General features: G+C 30.6%; 2 protein-coding genes across 5 annotated transcripts; both read left to right on the top strand.

Moving 5' to 3' along the window:
• The first annotated feature begins 336 nt into the window (after positions 1 to 336).
• Positions 337 to 6,228, top strand: LOC104719276 (fimbrin-5-like). 4 transcript variants are annotated; one of them, XM_087468990.1, is made up of 17 exons: positions 337 to 761; positions 842 to 889; positions 975 to 1,000; positions 1,934 to 2,076; positions 2,302 to 2,436; positions 2,525 to 2,934; positions 3,022 to 3,193; positions 3,307 to 3,345; positions 3,486 to 3,554; positions 3,644 to 3,760; positions 3,977 to 4,188; positions 4,431 to 4,586; positions 4,658 to 4,857; positions 5,046 to 5,203; positions 5,291 to 5,387; positions 5,522 to 5,613; positions 5,697 to 6,228. In XM_087468990.1, the coding sequence occupies exons 5-17, from the start codon at positions 2,350 to 2,352 to the stop codon at positions 5,949 to 5,951; spliced, it is 2,064 nt and encodes a 687-aa protein (XP_087325116.1). In that variant the 5' UTR covers positions 337 to 761; positions 842 to 889; positions 975 to 1,000; positions 1,934 to 2,076; positions 2,302 to 2,349; the 3' UTR covers positions 5,952 to 6,228. The 4 variants fall into 4 exon arrangements, with proteins under 4 accessions (XP_087325116.1, XP_087325117.1, XP_087325118.1 ...); XM_087468991.1 differs by lacking the exon at positions 975 to 1,000; XM_087468992.1 differs by lacking the exon at positions 975 to 1,000 and having other exon boundaries at positions 428 to 889.
• Positions 6,229 to 11,478: 5,250 nt separating this feature from the next.
• On the top strand, positions 11,479 to 12,279 carry LOC147936290 (uncharacterized). The gene has a single exon (XM_087468670.1). The coding sequence runs from the start codon at positions 11,479 to 11,481 to the stop codon at positions 12,277 to 12,279; it is 801 nt and encodes a 266-aa protein (XP_087324796.1).
• Positions 12,280 to 13,251: the final 972 nt, after the last annotated feature.

Here is a 13,251-nt window from a genome sequence, read left to right as displayed (position 1 = left end):
TTTTTGGCTTATGAAATTTTGAAGAGAATTTGTTAGAAATGCCATTTTTTAGATACTCTTTTTCAAAAATACCATTTTTTGGACATTTTTATTTTTACCCTCTTTTACACAATTACAATATGTTAAATTAATTTTTAGCATTTTTTTTAAGTTTGGATTTTCTGTTTTATATTTAGGATTTAATATTCTGTTATTTTATATACTAATAAGAGAAATATGCAGATCCTGCCATGAACATTGACAATCTTTCTCACCAATACCATTTCTGATTTTTTCTTTTCCTGCCTGTCACAAAAGGGTTGAAATAATACCTTTATGTCCTTCTTCCCTACGTCCAAGCTTGTGCTTTTTAATAGGGTAAAAATAAAAGAAATAAGAGATATACGAAGATGTGACATAAAGTAAGAAGAACAGTTAATTGTTCACTGGGTAATGCAATGCTTCGACCAAACAACTCAATGTTCTCATTTCCATAGTTCTGGCTCTCTCTCTTCTCATAATTTCGGCTTTCTTTCTCTCTTTTCATAATTCCTACTTCTCGAGTGCATCGACTTTTCATCTTTTGATTGCCACCGCCGCAACAATCCATCTTCTGATAGCCGTCTTTGGTGAGGTTGAAGAAACCGTTCGATTAAGAGTCTGAGAGTGATGAATTTCTTAATCCAGACACTTCTACGGGCTAATCTTCTGGCTTTGCCTCCATTCGCCGTGACAGCGGAAGCCCCGGAGACTAGTTCCAAGGTTCAGAAACCTGACGCTGGGTATGATAGGGAACTATTTCTCCTTTTTTGCTAAATGTTGTCGTCTACTTCCCCTATAACATACCCTTAATTCGTTTTAGTGGGGAGTTCGAGTTAGATCTTTGCCTTACCGCCGCCACCATTCACAGGTAAATCAGTATTCGAACAACGAAAACCCGTCTTTTTTGTTATTCATTATCTGGCTTTTTAAACAAAACGCTTTGTATTCTCCAGCCCAACCGATCTGGCGAACAACCCAGGTTTGTCCAGATACAACACTACTTTAAAAATATCTATGTGTACTTATTTAAATAATGTTGTTAGAACTTTAACCAGGTTTGGTGTGGCATATTACGAAAAAATGTTATTGCATTTTAATTAATCTAATAACTAACAAAAGAAAAGATTATATTTGTTTACAAAATAATAAAACAATATTTTCAAAATTAAATGAATTATTTTAACAGATTCTATTTATTGTTTCAGAAATCTTATGAAACAATACCAAACTATTTAATTGGCTAAAACTTATTTTTTGTACATATACATAATCTAATTGTAATTTTCACATATAAAGTTAATATATACTAACATGTTATACTAATAACTGAAATGGTGTTAATAATAACACCAATCACTATTGTAAATTTGGTATATTAATATCTTTAAACATGATCACATCAATTTGTAATACCAGATTACGGGTCAAATACATGTTTTATCGATTTTTTCTTTAGACTTTACTGAATTTATGATTAATGAATTTGATATTGCACCCAAACCAAAATAGTAGTACCGAGTACGAGTCAAAATCAGAGTATGAAATTAAGTTAATGAAATATATAATTTTATAAAATGTAGAAAATAAATAATTTTTTACTATTATTTTGTAACACATAAATCCGAATTTACGTAATTATTTCGATCACTATCTAGCTAGTCTTGGTAAATAGGTTATTCGAGTTATTCTCTCAAGTATTCTAATGTACAATAAGTTAAGTGCTAATCTGCTTTCAGACTTTTAATTATAAAAATTTTAGTATTAAATAACCACCAAAAAAATAGGAACACTCAACTTCTATTCCAATAATGATTAAAAATTAAATTAACAAAATAAATACGAAATAGAAACCCTCACATCTCTCTCTATCTCTGTCTCGTTGTCATATATCATCATTTCCATTTCGTCGCAGGTCGTGCGCTCGGGACACTTACAATTCCATTAATTTCGAAACAGATCTCTTTTGAGCTCTTCAAAGATCAAAACTTTATCCAGAGAGAGAGAGAGACACGATATGAACACGACTCACATTCAATCTCTCAATCTTCTCTAAAGGTCAATCATCATCCTCTTCATCCTCTCTCTATATTTGATTTTGATCATCATCGTCTCTTCTTCCCATTACATGCGGATCGATGCATCATCATCAACGCCATAATTATCTCAAAAATCGTTGCTTTACCAATTCCCAATTCTGTTTTTGATCTTCTTCTGGGTTATATAAAGTTTGGTCTTTTCTGGTTCCTGTTTGATTAAAAAAGACATGAATCTATGTTGCAGGGATTTGTTTTTTTTTTTCGGCTCTCTTGATTCCGCGGAAAAAAAAAGATGTCTAGTTACGTTGGTGTTCTTGTCTCTGATCCATGGTTACAGAGCCAGTTTACACAAGTCGAATTGCGTACCCTTAAATCCAAGGTACTCTTTAGATCGCGCTTCTCTTTTGATTCATTCAGGATTAACACAACCCTTTAATTATTTTTTATCTTTTTTGGGTGCATTGTAGTTTGTTTCGAACAAAACTCAATTAGAGCGTTTCACTGTTGGAGATTTACCTCCTGTGTTTGCAAAGTTGAAAGCTTTTAACGGTACCATTGATGAGGATGAGATCAAATCTGTATTGGACAAGTCTTATTCCAATGCTGATGAAGAAGTCGATTTCGAGACCTTTCTCCGGGCCTATTTAAGCGTGCAAGCCCGAGGTGTGGAGAAAACAGGAGGATCTAAAGGTTCCTCTTCATTCCTCAAAACCAGTACTACAACGGTTCATCATGCCATCAATGAATCTGAGAAGGCTTCCTATGTTTCCCATGTCAATAATTACTTGAGAGATGATCCTTTCTTGAAGACCTATCTTCCTATCGATCCTGCAACCAATGCTTTCTTTGACCTTGTTAAAGATGGTGTTCTTTTGTGGTGTGTATTCCTTTCATCGTCCTTGATTTTTGATTTTCGTTTTGAAATTTCTTAGTAGGTCAACTTTGTCACTTTTTTTTTTTGCAGTAAGCTTATAAATGTTGCCGTTCCTGGGACCATAGACGAACGAGCTATCAACACAAAGAAAACCCTTAACCCATGGGAGAGGAATGAGAACCTTACTCTAGGTCTCAATTCTGCCAAAGCAATCGGCTGCACTGTTGTCAACATTGGCACACAGGACATAGCTGAAGGAAGAGTGAGTAAATTACAAGGATGATATAAATCTTTTGTTCCTGTGCTTGGCTTCATCTTCCAATTTTGATTGATCTTTTTTCTTCTTCTTTTTTTTTTTTTTTTTCTGTTGTGAAGCCATATCTCGTACTTGGGTTGATATCTCAGATTATAAAGGTACTCACCATTTCTTGGTGTCATATTACTGTAATAGTTCATAGGAAATCATATGATGGTTACATTTTTGTTCAGTGTTGACTTGTTTATAAAACTTACTAACTCCTGACATTTTTGTTGTTCTTGGGGTATAATATCAGATCCAATTGTTGGCTGATCTCAATTTTAAGAAAACTCCTTCGCTTTTCCAATTGGTGGACGACACTCAGGTAAATATATTTGACGTATTTTTGACGCTTTCCACGAGGATTTATTGTTATGAGACTGAAACTACATAAAAATCTTCATGACGTTGCAGGATGCAGAGGAGCTCATGGGATTGGCTCCTGAAAAAGTTCTGCTAAAATGGATGAATTTTCATCTGAAGAAAGCTGGTTATGAAAAGCAGGTTACAAATTTTTCTACTGATGTGAAGGTAACTTGTCCCTGCTACCCTTTGTCCTCAATAACATGTATTCCCTTTATTATACCCAGCATTGCTCATGAGTAACAACTTTATAAAAGTCTTGACCGTGATGTATTTATTCCTTGTTTAAGGCACATACATGTCCATGATTTATTTATATACTAAGAATGTTATGAAGTGCATTTTCATGTTTATCATGATCTCAGCTTTCTTTTCTGTTTTCAGGACGGTGAGGCATATGCATACCTGCTTAATGCCCTTGCTCCAGAACACAGTACACATGTGGCATTAGATACTAAAGACCCCACAGAAAGAGCAAAAAAGGTTCTTGAGCAGGCTGAGAAGCTGGATTGTAAACGATACCTATCTCCTAAAGATATAGTGGACGGCTCAGCAAACCTTAATCTTGCTTTTGTGGCACAAATATTTCAGAACAGGTCAGTAAGCAAACTTGACAGGTTGCTTTAAATAATTTGAGTGTATCTTTCCAGTGTTTTATTTATTTTATTATTAATTAGCTCAAAATTCCATTGGTGTTGGCGTGTTGCGTGATAAAATTGTGGTACTATTTGAATTTGATTATGCCTCTGATATTGATTTGACGGGTTCCCAAACGAGTCAGAAAAAGCTGATAGTGATTTCTTTTGCTTCATTACTAGCGCTATTTTCTTTGTTGCAGGAATGGATTGATTGTTGACAGTTCAAAGACGTCATTTGCTGAGATGATGACAGATGATGTGGAAACTTCACGAGAAGAAAGATGTTTCCGCCTATGGATTAATAGTCTTGGCACTGCCACTTACGTCAATAATGTTTTTGAGGATCTGAGGAATGGGTGAGCTATGGATTTCTGTTTGAGGACGTTTTATTTTCTATCTGCTTGTATCTGAACCTCATCTCCTTCAGGTGGGTTCTTCTTGAAGTTCTCGACAAAGTTTCACCTGGCTCGGTCAACTGGAAACACGCAAATAAACCTCCCATAAAAATGCCATTCAAAAAGGTTGAGAACTGCAATGAAGTTGTAAAGATCGGGAAGGAACTGCGCTTCTCCCTTGTCAATGTAGCTGGTAATGACATTGTGCAAGGAAATAAGAAACTACTTCTCGGTGAGTTCTCATGAAAAGCTTACCAATAAGATAATGCATGTCCATCTATCAGACTCGTCAGCTTAAAATATATTTCTTGCATTGGTAACTATTAGCATTTTTCGTACCGTTGCTTCTCATCTATAGTCTGTTAGTTTCAGTTGATTCGAATTGGTAGAATGACATGTATTTTATTGTTCCATTTGCAGCACTCTTGTGGCAACTAATGAGATATACAATGCTCCAACTTCTGAAGAACTTGAGATCTCACTCGCAAGGTAAAGAAATTACAGATGCAGATATTCTAAACTGGGCGAATAGGAAAGTGAAGAGAGGGGGCCGGACTAGTCAGGCTGAGAGCTTCAGGGTAAGTGTCAACTAAGTAAGGATGTGATTCATGGAGAGCCATCTTCAGAAACCTAAAAGTTTGATGGTTGCATTTCTCTGATATTAGGACAAGAACCTGTCAAGTGGAATGTTCTTTCTGGAACTTCTTAGTGCGGTAGAGCCAAGAGTTGTCAACTGGAGCCTCGTTACCAATGGAGAAACAGGTAAAACTATGATGTTTCAACTTCATTGCCTATTGTTTCTGGGTGCTTTTTATTCTTAGGTGTTAAGTCAACTATTAATTGTCAGTACTGTTCTGAAGAGTGAGTTCTTTTTGTTGTAATTGACACTTAATCAGAGGAAGATAAGAAGTTGAATGCCACATACATCATCAGTGTTGCACGAAAGCTCGGATGCTCCATATTCCTGTTGCCTGAGGATATCATAGAGGTAGAGATATATACATACTGAAACAGGCTTCAATGCTTTAAAGGGTTTTTTCTGAGTCAATTTACTTATGTGTGTGAATACAGGTGAACCAGAAGATGATGCTTATTTTGGCGGCCAGCATCATGTACTGGAGCCTCCAGCAACAATCAGACACAGAGTCTAATGTCTCAGAAGATGCCACTGATGAAGGCGATGCAAGCTCTGTTGCTGGTGAAATCACCAATTTGTCCATCGATGGGGGTTCTGAGTCCAGTCCCACCTCCCAGGATCAAGAATTGCTGACAAAGGCAGACAAGGATGAGGATGAGGTTGATGGTGAGAATAAGAAAGATGCATAATGCGTTTGAATGTTAATTTGATCGCTCTTTTTTGGTTTTTGTTGCGTGAAGTTTTGAGCCTTGGATTTTTTATTGGCACAAAGGAAATCCAAAAGAAAGAAAGAAGAAAAAGGTTTGATGTATACAAACAAAGAGGCTTTTTGGTACACAATGTAAAACTAATTGTGTACCTAAACCTCATTTTTGAATTGTGAAAGTTCTATTTTATTTTTTGAACATCTTTTTTTTTTTGAACAATGGTGGGAAATAGTAATGAAGTCATCTACTTTGTTGGCTATTTAATTAATTTTATTTTACTCATACTATACTTTCATACAATTTTACACATTTTTAGAGCTATTAATTTGTTAAAAGTATTTTTTTTTGACATACCTTTTTTCAAAAATACTCTTTTTTGTTATTTTCATTTTTGTCATCCTTTAATTTTAAATGACCATTTTACTCTTATTTGAAAAATATATTAGTCAACAAAATGAAAAACAAAATTTCAGACATATTTTTCCGCAAAAAAAAAGTATCACTTTTTCTAAACAACATATTAATATGTATACAAACTTTCAAATAAATTAATTAAAAACCATATTTGTTAAATAACATATTAAAATACTAATTAAAACCCAACTTTTGAATTTACAAAAGGAAAATGTATATTTGTTATATTATTTTGTAGTCTTTGTTATCTAATCTTTTATTAAAATTGTGTAATTATTTTTTATTTTTTATTGTTTATAATTAATATGTTTTGTATAAATAACATATTAATTATATAATAGGAAAAGGAGTATCAATTTTGAGTATTTAAAGGATACAAAAAGGAGTATCATTTTGTATTATAGGGAAAATGAGTATCATTTTTCCTAAATAACATATTAATATGTATACAAACTTTCAAATAAATTAAACCATATTTTTTGAATAACATATTAAAATATTAATTAAAACCCAACTTTTGAATTTTCAAAAGGAGAATGTATATTTGTTATATTATTTTGTAGTCTTTGTTAGATTATCTTTTAGTAAAATTTTGTACTTATTTTTTTTTATTTTTTGTTGTTTATAAAAAATATATTAAAAAAAATTTCAAAACTTTTGGTCAATACTGGTTAATAGTGGTCAACGCCACATTCGAGCAAAAATGATTTAGTTTTCACACTTATTTGATATTGAGTTAACCTAAAAGAAGAAAAGAAAGAAAGGAACAAGTCTACATATAGTGATTCAGAAACTGAGATCTAGATGTAATTTCTGGATAAAATTGAATCAAATTAGTAAACACTTATTTTAATTAAATCTTCAATATAACCAACCCAATGATTAATACAATCTTTATTAAAATGTAAATGTAAACATTGAAACAAATTAGTATATCATTCTTGGTTCTTTTTATTGCATACTAGAATTTTAATTTAATTGTTTTAATCAATATAAGTATTGAGCTCAAATATAATTATTCAAACTTTTGAGTATAAATCTATATAAACACTAAACTTACTTTACTAAGTGATATATTGTTGAACATAATATTTATTTGTTATATCTATTTGCGTGAGATTTTATTTAAATTTTTTATCAATAAGAATCATTGAATATAAATACAATTATTTCAAGATTAAAAGATAAATCTGTATAAAGACTGTACTCATTTTACTAATCTATATATATATATCATATATTGTCTAGTGTTGAAATAATGTTTTTCTGACAAATCAACAATATATCACGTGATAACAAAAAATGACTTAAGAACCTCACTGGAAAAGTAAACAATATTGTCGACAATCTTCTGACCTTTTATCCTTAGAATAGTTCATTCTATAATCATATACCATGAAAACATATTTTTAAAAGTTCTAACGTCGAATGTCGATTGTTGACCTAATTATATAGACCATTTAAACATATTGATATTCCACAATAAATGCAAATATACAAAGTTTGATGAACAATTTTATTGCTATGTTGCTACAATGGGGTTGTCCAAGTGCATCATCTGCCATAATAAAATTTCGACCAAGTCAAGAATGTCTAAATGGGGAAACGTTTAAACCTGACAATGAATATTCGTTCACTAAAAAACATGCTCACACTAAAATTGATTTTTTTAAGATGTTCATTTTTTCTATATTTTCTTTCCATTGATTTTGGTTTTTTAGATGGATTATCTTTTCCAAATTATTTTTCATATTTTTTCCAAAAACAAATGTGATCATTACAATATCTTTTTTTAGATTAAAACTTTTAAATTGAGTTAACTAATTATTTTTTTTTTGTCATCATTGAATCGACAAGACCAATCTCTACTATGCAGAGTAACACGACTTAGTGGAGTCGAACTATGGTGGGTTCGGTTGTAGAAGTGGTGCTGTAACCACTTGACTAAAGATATTTCCCTAATTTTTTTTTATAAGTGAAATTTAATAATAAATCTTTGTAGTATATGTTTCTTAGAAACTAATGTTCTACTTCAATTTTATTTCTCTGTTTAGATTTTTATAAATACAATTACATAAATTATTTTTTTACTCCACCATGCATTAAAATCTTACTTCCATTCTAAAACTCATTAACCCATTATAAATTTTGGAATATGATCATTTTTTTTGTTATAATTTGAATAATAAAACTACTACTATAACAAATTCATAGTATTATTTTTACTATTTTACAATTTCAATTATTTTACTAAATTCATTTTTATATATTTATTATTTACTAAAAAATTCATGTTACTGTTTATACTATTTTAAAATTTAATTAATTTTCTTTAATTCGTTTTTATTTATTTTTAAGTATTATTAATTATAAATAATAAATAAGAAATTAATGATTATTTAAAATAGTATTTTTAATGCAAAAATAATAAAATATTGATTAGGTGGATGATGATGTGGATGAAGGAGAAGAGAGAAAAGTTAACTTTATATATATAGATATTAGAACATGAATTAATATAGACAACAGACTTCTCCACATCTATCTCTGTATTTGTTCATAAAACACAATAACAAAAACAATAACAAAAACAATAACAAAAACAACAAAGATAAACGTAAATATTAACAACTAGTTATAATATTGTATCCCTATGTTAGTAAAAGAGAAGTACAAAATTGAATTCGGGTTGGGTCAAAAATTAAAAAAAAAAATCTGAAATTAAACATATGGATACTTGGAAATCGGATCATTTGTTGGGTATAGATATAAACCCGAAAATCAAAAACAATAATTAATTTTAAAAAAAGGAATTAAGTTTTAGACAATAATAATTAGCTAATATTTAGGGAAACCGTTTAAAGTTATTACCATAAAAATCAAGCTATTAAATTCGAAATTGTATATATAATATAAACATATTTAATTTGGTTATATTATTTGAGATACCTATGGAAACGATAATCAAAATTTAAATTACCAAATCATCATTTATTTCAGATTTTTAAAATTTTCTAAACAAACTATGCTTATAAATTTGAATTACTATACATAGGAAAATACTTAATTTAAACAATTAATACACAATATTACACATATATTCTAATTTAATGTGTTTCTTAATGATAGCCAATGATAATAAATATGACTTGCTCACAAAAATGTTTTTGATTCGAAATCAAAACTAACCTAATTGTCTATGACTTCTATATATATATATAATATTATTAGCAAACTAAATACCACACATCTCCATTGTTTCTTATGAAAACCTTTGTACATAACATCTCATTATCAAGCCAAACAAATGCGTCATTGTTTATTTTTTGTTATAAGAACATTCATATTTCATGTCGTTTGTTTATGAGTATACTAATTATGTAATCTGTTTTGCAGCTAATTCTAAAAAACGCAAACATATCAATAATGATTGTCATGTTCAAGAAATTATGCTTTAATTTTTTGCCTGATTTTTTTTCGTATGGTTAGTATTCTCATACTCTTTTTTAAGTTTAAACTGATAACAAATATTTAAGATGAATCTTTTTGTCCTTTTATCAATGTATATAATTTTCTCTTGCTAAGATGCATGATCATGATTATATGTTCTTAGAGATGGATAAATATTGAATATTTCTTTGTTTTGCATTTTAACTTTGTGCCACCATTTTATTACTTGAATAAAAAATTGGCAAGCATGAATCCAGCCGATATTATGTTTTTCGATTCAACGTCATATACAAGAGGAGATAATCAATACGTTCCATATGTATCAAAACGCTGGGCAAGCATGAATTCCAACTGATATTATATTTTTCTATAGTTTTTTAATATTTTTTTCCTTGGCTTTTTTTTGTTTTTGACCATTAAAATTAAGGAATTAAACACATTATTTATTTTTTACATGTTTTGCCAAAAAAAAAACAGTCTTCCAATTGCATTCACTTATTAATCATAATATTTTATATTATTTGTATTAAAATTTGAAAACTATACGGTTTATGGAATCATTTAAAGTAAAAAAATTACCTCATTTGGATTACATAATATATAGGCTTTGTAATATATATTACTTTAAGAACAAACAATGACCAAATATATGTAATAACACTACATTATTAAAAAGTGATCCGAAAATATAAGTTGATATATTTTTTGGATTGAAAATTCTGATGTATTATAATCCTATATTATAAGGATTTACAATATCTATAATATCCTAAAAATTTACTTCTCAATATCATATTTTCAAAAATTTAATCAAATCTAACAATATAATATATATACATATAGGATTTAGAATATCGAATTCTCTTTTACAAAAGTGCACGGGTTAGTTTGCAAAACTCACAATAATACGGTAGAGTTTATATTAATTGTTTACATATTTAGGTTAGGATTGATATTTTTATAAATGCAATTCTTTAAGGGTTGGTTTGTCAAAATATATTGTGACTGTGTATCTTCTGCAAACTCATATTTTTATGCACACAATCGTTTAGTGGGTTGGTCCGTTAAATTATACACTGTAAATGTGTATTTCTTACAAATATATATACAAATGCGATATTTTTTGGGTTGTTTTGTAAAAAAGTACATCGTGATTGTCTATTTTTTACAAATGTAATATTTTACGGATTGGTTTTGTCAAATATAAATGTAAATGCGTATTATTATAAATGTATATTTTTATACTAATACAATCTTTTATAGGTTGGTCCGTCAAAACATATGTTATGAGTGATTATTTTTACTAATGCAATCTTCTATAATACTTTATGTATATTCTAATTTCTACTATAAATCATATTTAAATAGATGAATATTCCTCCGTGCTGTAGCGCGGATCCGATTTTAGTATAAAATTATAATTAAGCATCACACAATACAATTCATTTAAAATGTAGATTAAACTTACTTTGTCTTGGACAGAAACACAACGATGAGTAAGACAACCGATTTTGCAGAAATCAATGATTGGTCAATCTTGTTTGGTTTTATTTCAGAAGAAGGTTTCACACATTTATTGCCACACTTCTCAGGGCATTTTTTTTTTTGTTTAGAAAGATTAGATTAAGAAGACACAGTTCCTGAGATGCAAAGTTGGAAATGGTCAGCGTGCCAGTTTCTGGTTCACTGGTGGACTCCATTTGGACCACTAATCAAACTGCTGGGAAATAGTGGACCTACACAAACAGGTATCACACTATCTTCGACAGTAGCTCAAGCATGCTCCTCCACAGGATGGTCAATCCACTCAGCACGTTCACCTCAAGCAGAACTCCTGCAAATTCACCTGACAACAATCCTCTTCCCAACTATTTCGACAGAAGCTGACTTGTATCTCTGGAAGACGGAAGACAAAGAATCTGAAAACTTCAGTGCAAGTAAAACTTGGGAAGTACTTAGACAAAAACATGAACCTCTCGCCTGGACAAATCATGTTTGGTACAAGGGTTATATACCGCGACACACCTTCATGCTATGGATCACTCATCTTAATAGGCTCCCAACTAAAGTAAGGTTAGCAAACTGGGGTTTGGATATTGTGACTACTTGTTGTATCTGCGGTCTCGAGCCAGAAACACGGGACCATCTTTTCCTACATTGCGACAACAGCGAGGCACTATGGTTAGAGGTTACTAGGAGGTTAGGCTACTCTCCTTTCGTTTTTCACACTTGGACTGCTTTCTCGACCTGGTTGGACATTGACGATGCCACATCCCCGATAACCCTCCGTCGACTTGTAGCACAGGCTCTCATCTACTCCATTTGGATTGAAAGAAACAACAGGTATCACAACAACATCATGACTCCAACACATATCCTACTCAAAGCTCTTGATCGGCAAGTACGGGATGCCATCCTCGCAAAGGCCCATCGAAAGAACTTTTGAAGCTTATTGCTAGTGTGGCTCATAACCATTTAGGTGACTTTAAAGCTGGTTTTCCAATATAGATATCCCCTGTTTTTATTTTTTTTAGGCAAGGGTTATCTCAAGTATCAAGCTATTGTAAACATTACAATCCGATTTTCTTAAATGAAAATTCACGTACTTACAAAAAAAAAAAAGACACAGTTCAAAACATATAACTTAGAATAAAGGAAAAGTTGGTTCTACAGGGATTTCTACAGTCTCTGATTCATTGATAAGGTTCCAAACATCAACATCATCACCATAATTATAGCCATTCTTTTGTTCTCTATTTTCTATGAGTCAAATAGTTCTCTCTTCTGCTTTTTTGTTGTTGATGCTTTGGAATATTAATGGAGTAAAATATGACTTATTTATATAGGCATTGTGATCTTTATATATGTGAGATCGGAGAAAGATTCTTTTCTTATCGGAGTGATTTTAATTAGCTCTATTCTTTTCTTACCAGTTATTATGTTTCTTTTTTCTCTCATGTTTCTCTCTCTATGGCCATGTAACAACAAATAAGTCAAGAAGGCAAAAAGTGAGCATGATAACTTCTAATTTGGTTATTACTCTTATATAATTATATATTAACTATATTATATTAATTCTATTATTACTAATATAGATATATATATATACCATTCCATAAATAATTTGGCTACAGTTTATCAGAATTTTATTGCTTTGGTCATATTTAATTGGTTTGTTATTTTTAGAGAAACATAATATGGATACAAATACATTATAGAAAATATTACATTCCGTATATAATACATAAGTATTTTTTAATAAGTTGTTGGTCGATAATTTATGTCCGTTTTACATATTAAATTTTTTGTAATATTGATTTTTTTATTTGGTAAATTTGACAGTTTGAGTCATGTTGTATCTCTTAGGTTATAAATTTCTTTTTTTGCATACGTTTAACTCGGTAGTCATCGGTCACCA

This window comes from Camelina sativa, chromosome 10 (genome assembly GCF_030686135.1).
Source record: "Camelina sativa cultivar CO46 ecotype springtype chromosome 10, ASM3068613v1".
In the NCBI taxonomy this organism is placed as follows: Eukaryota; Viridiplantae; Streptophyta; class Magnoliopsida; order Brassicales; family Brassicaceae; genus Camelina; species Camelina sativa.
The sequence above is the reverse complement of the archived record's forward strand: the minus strand, read 5'-3'. Positions and strand labels throughout refer to the sequence as shown.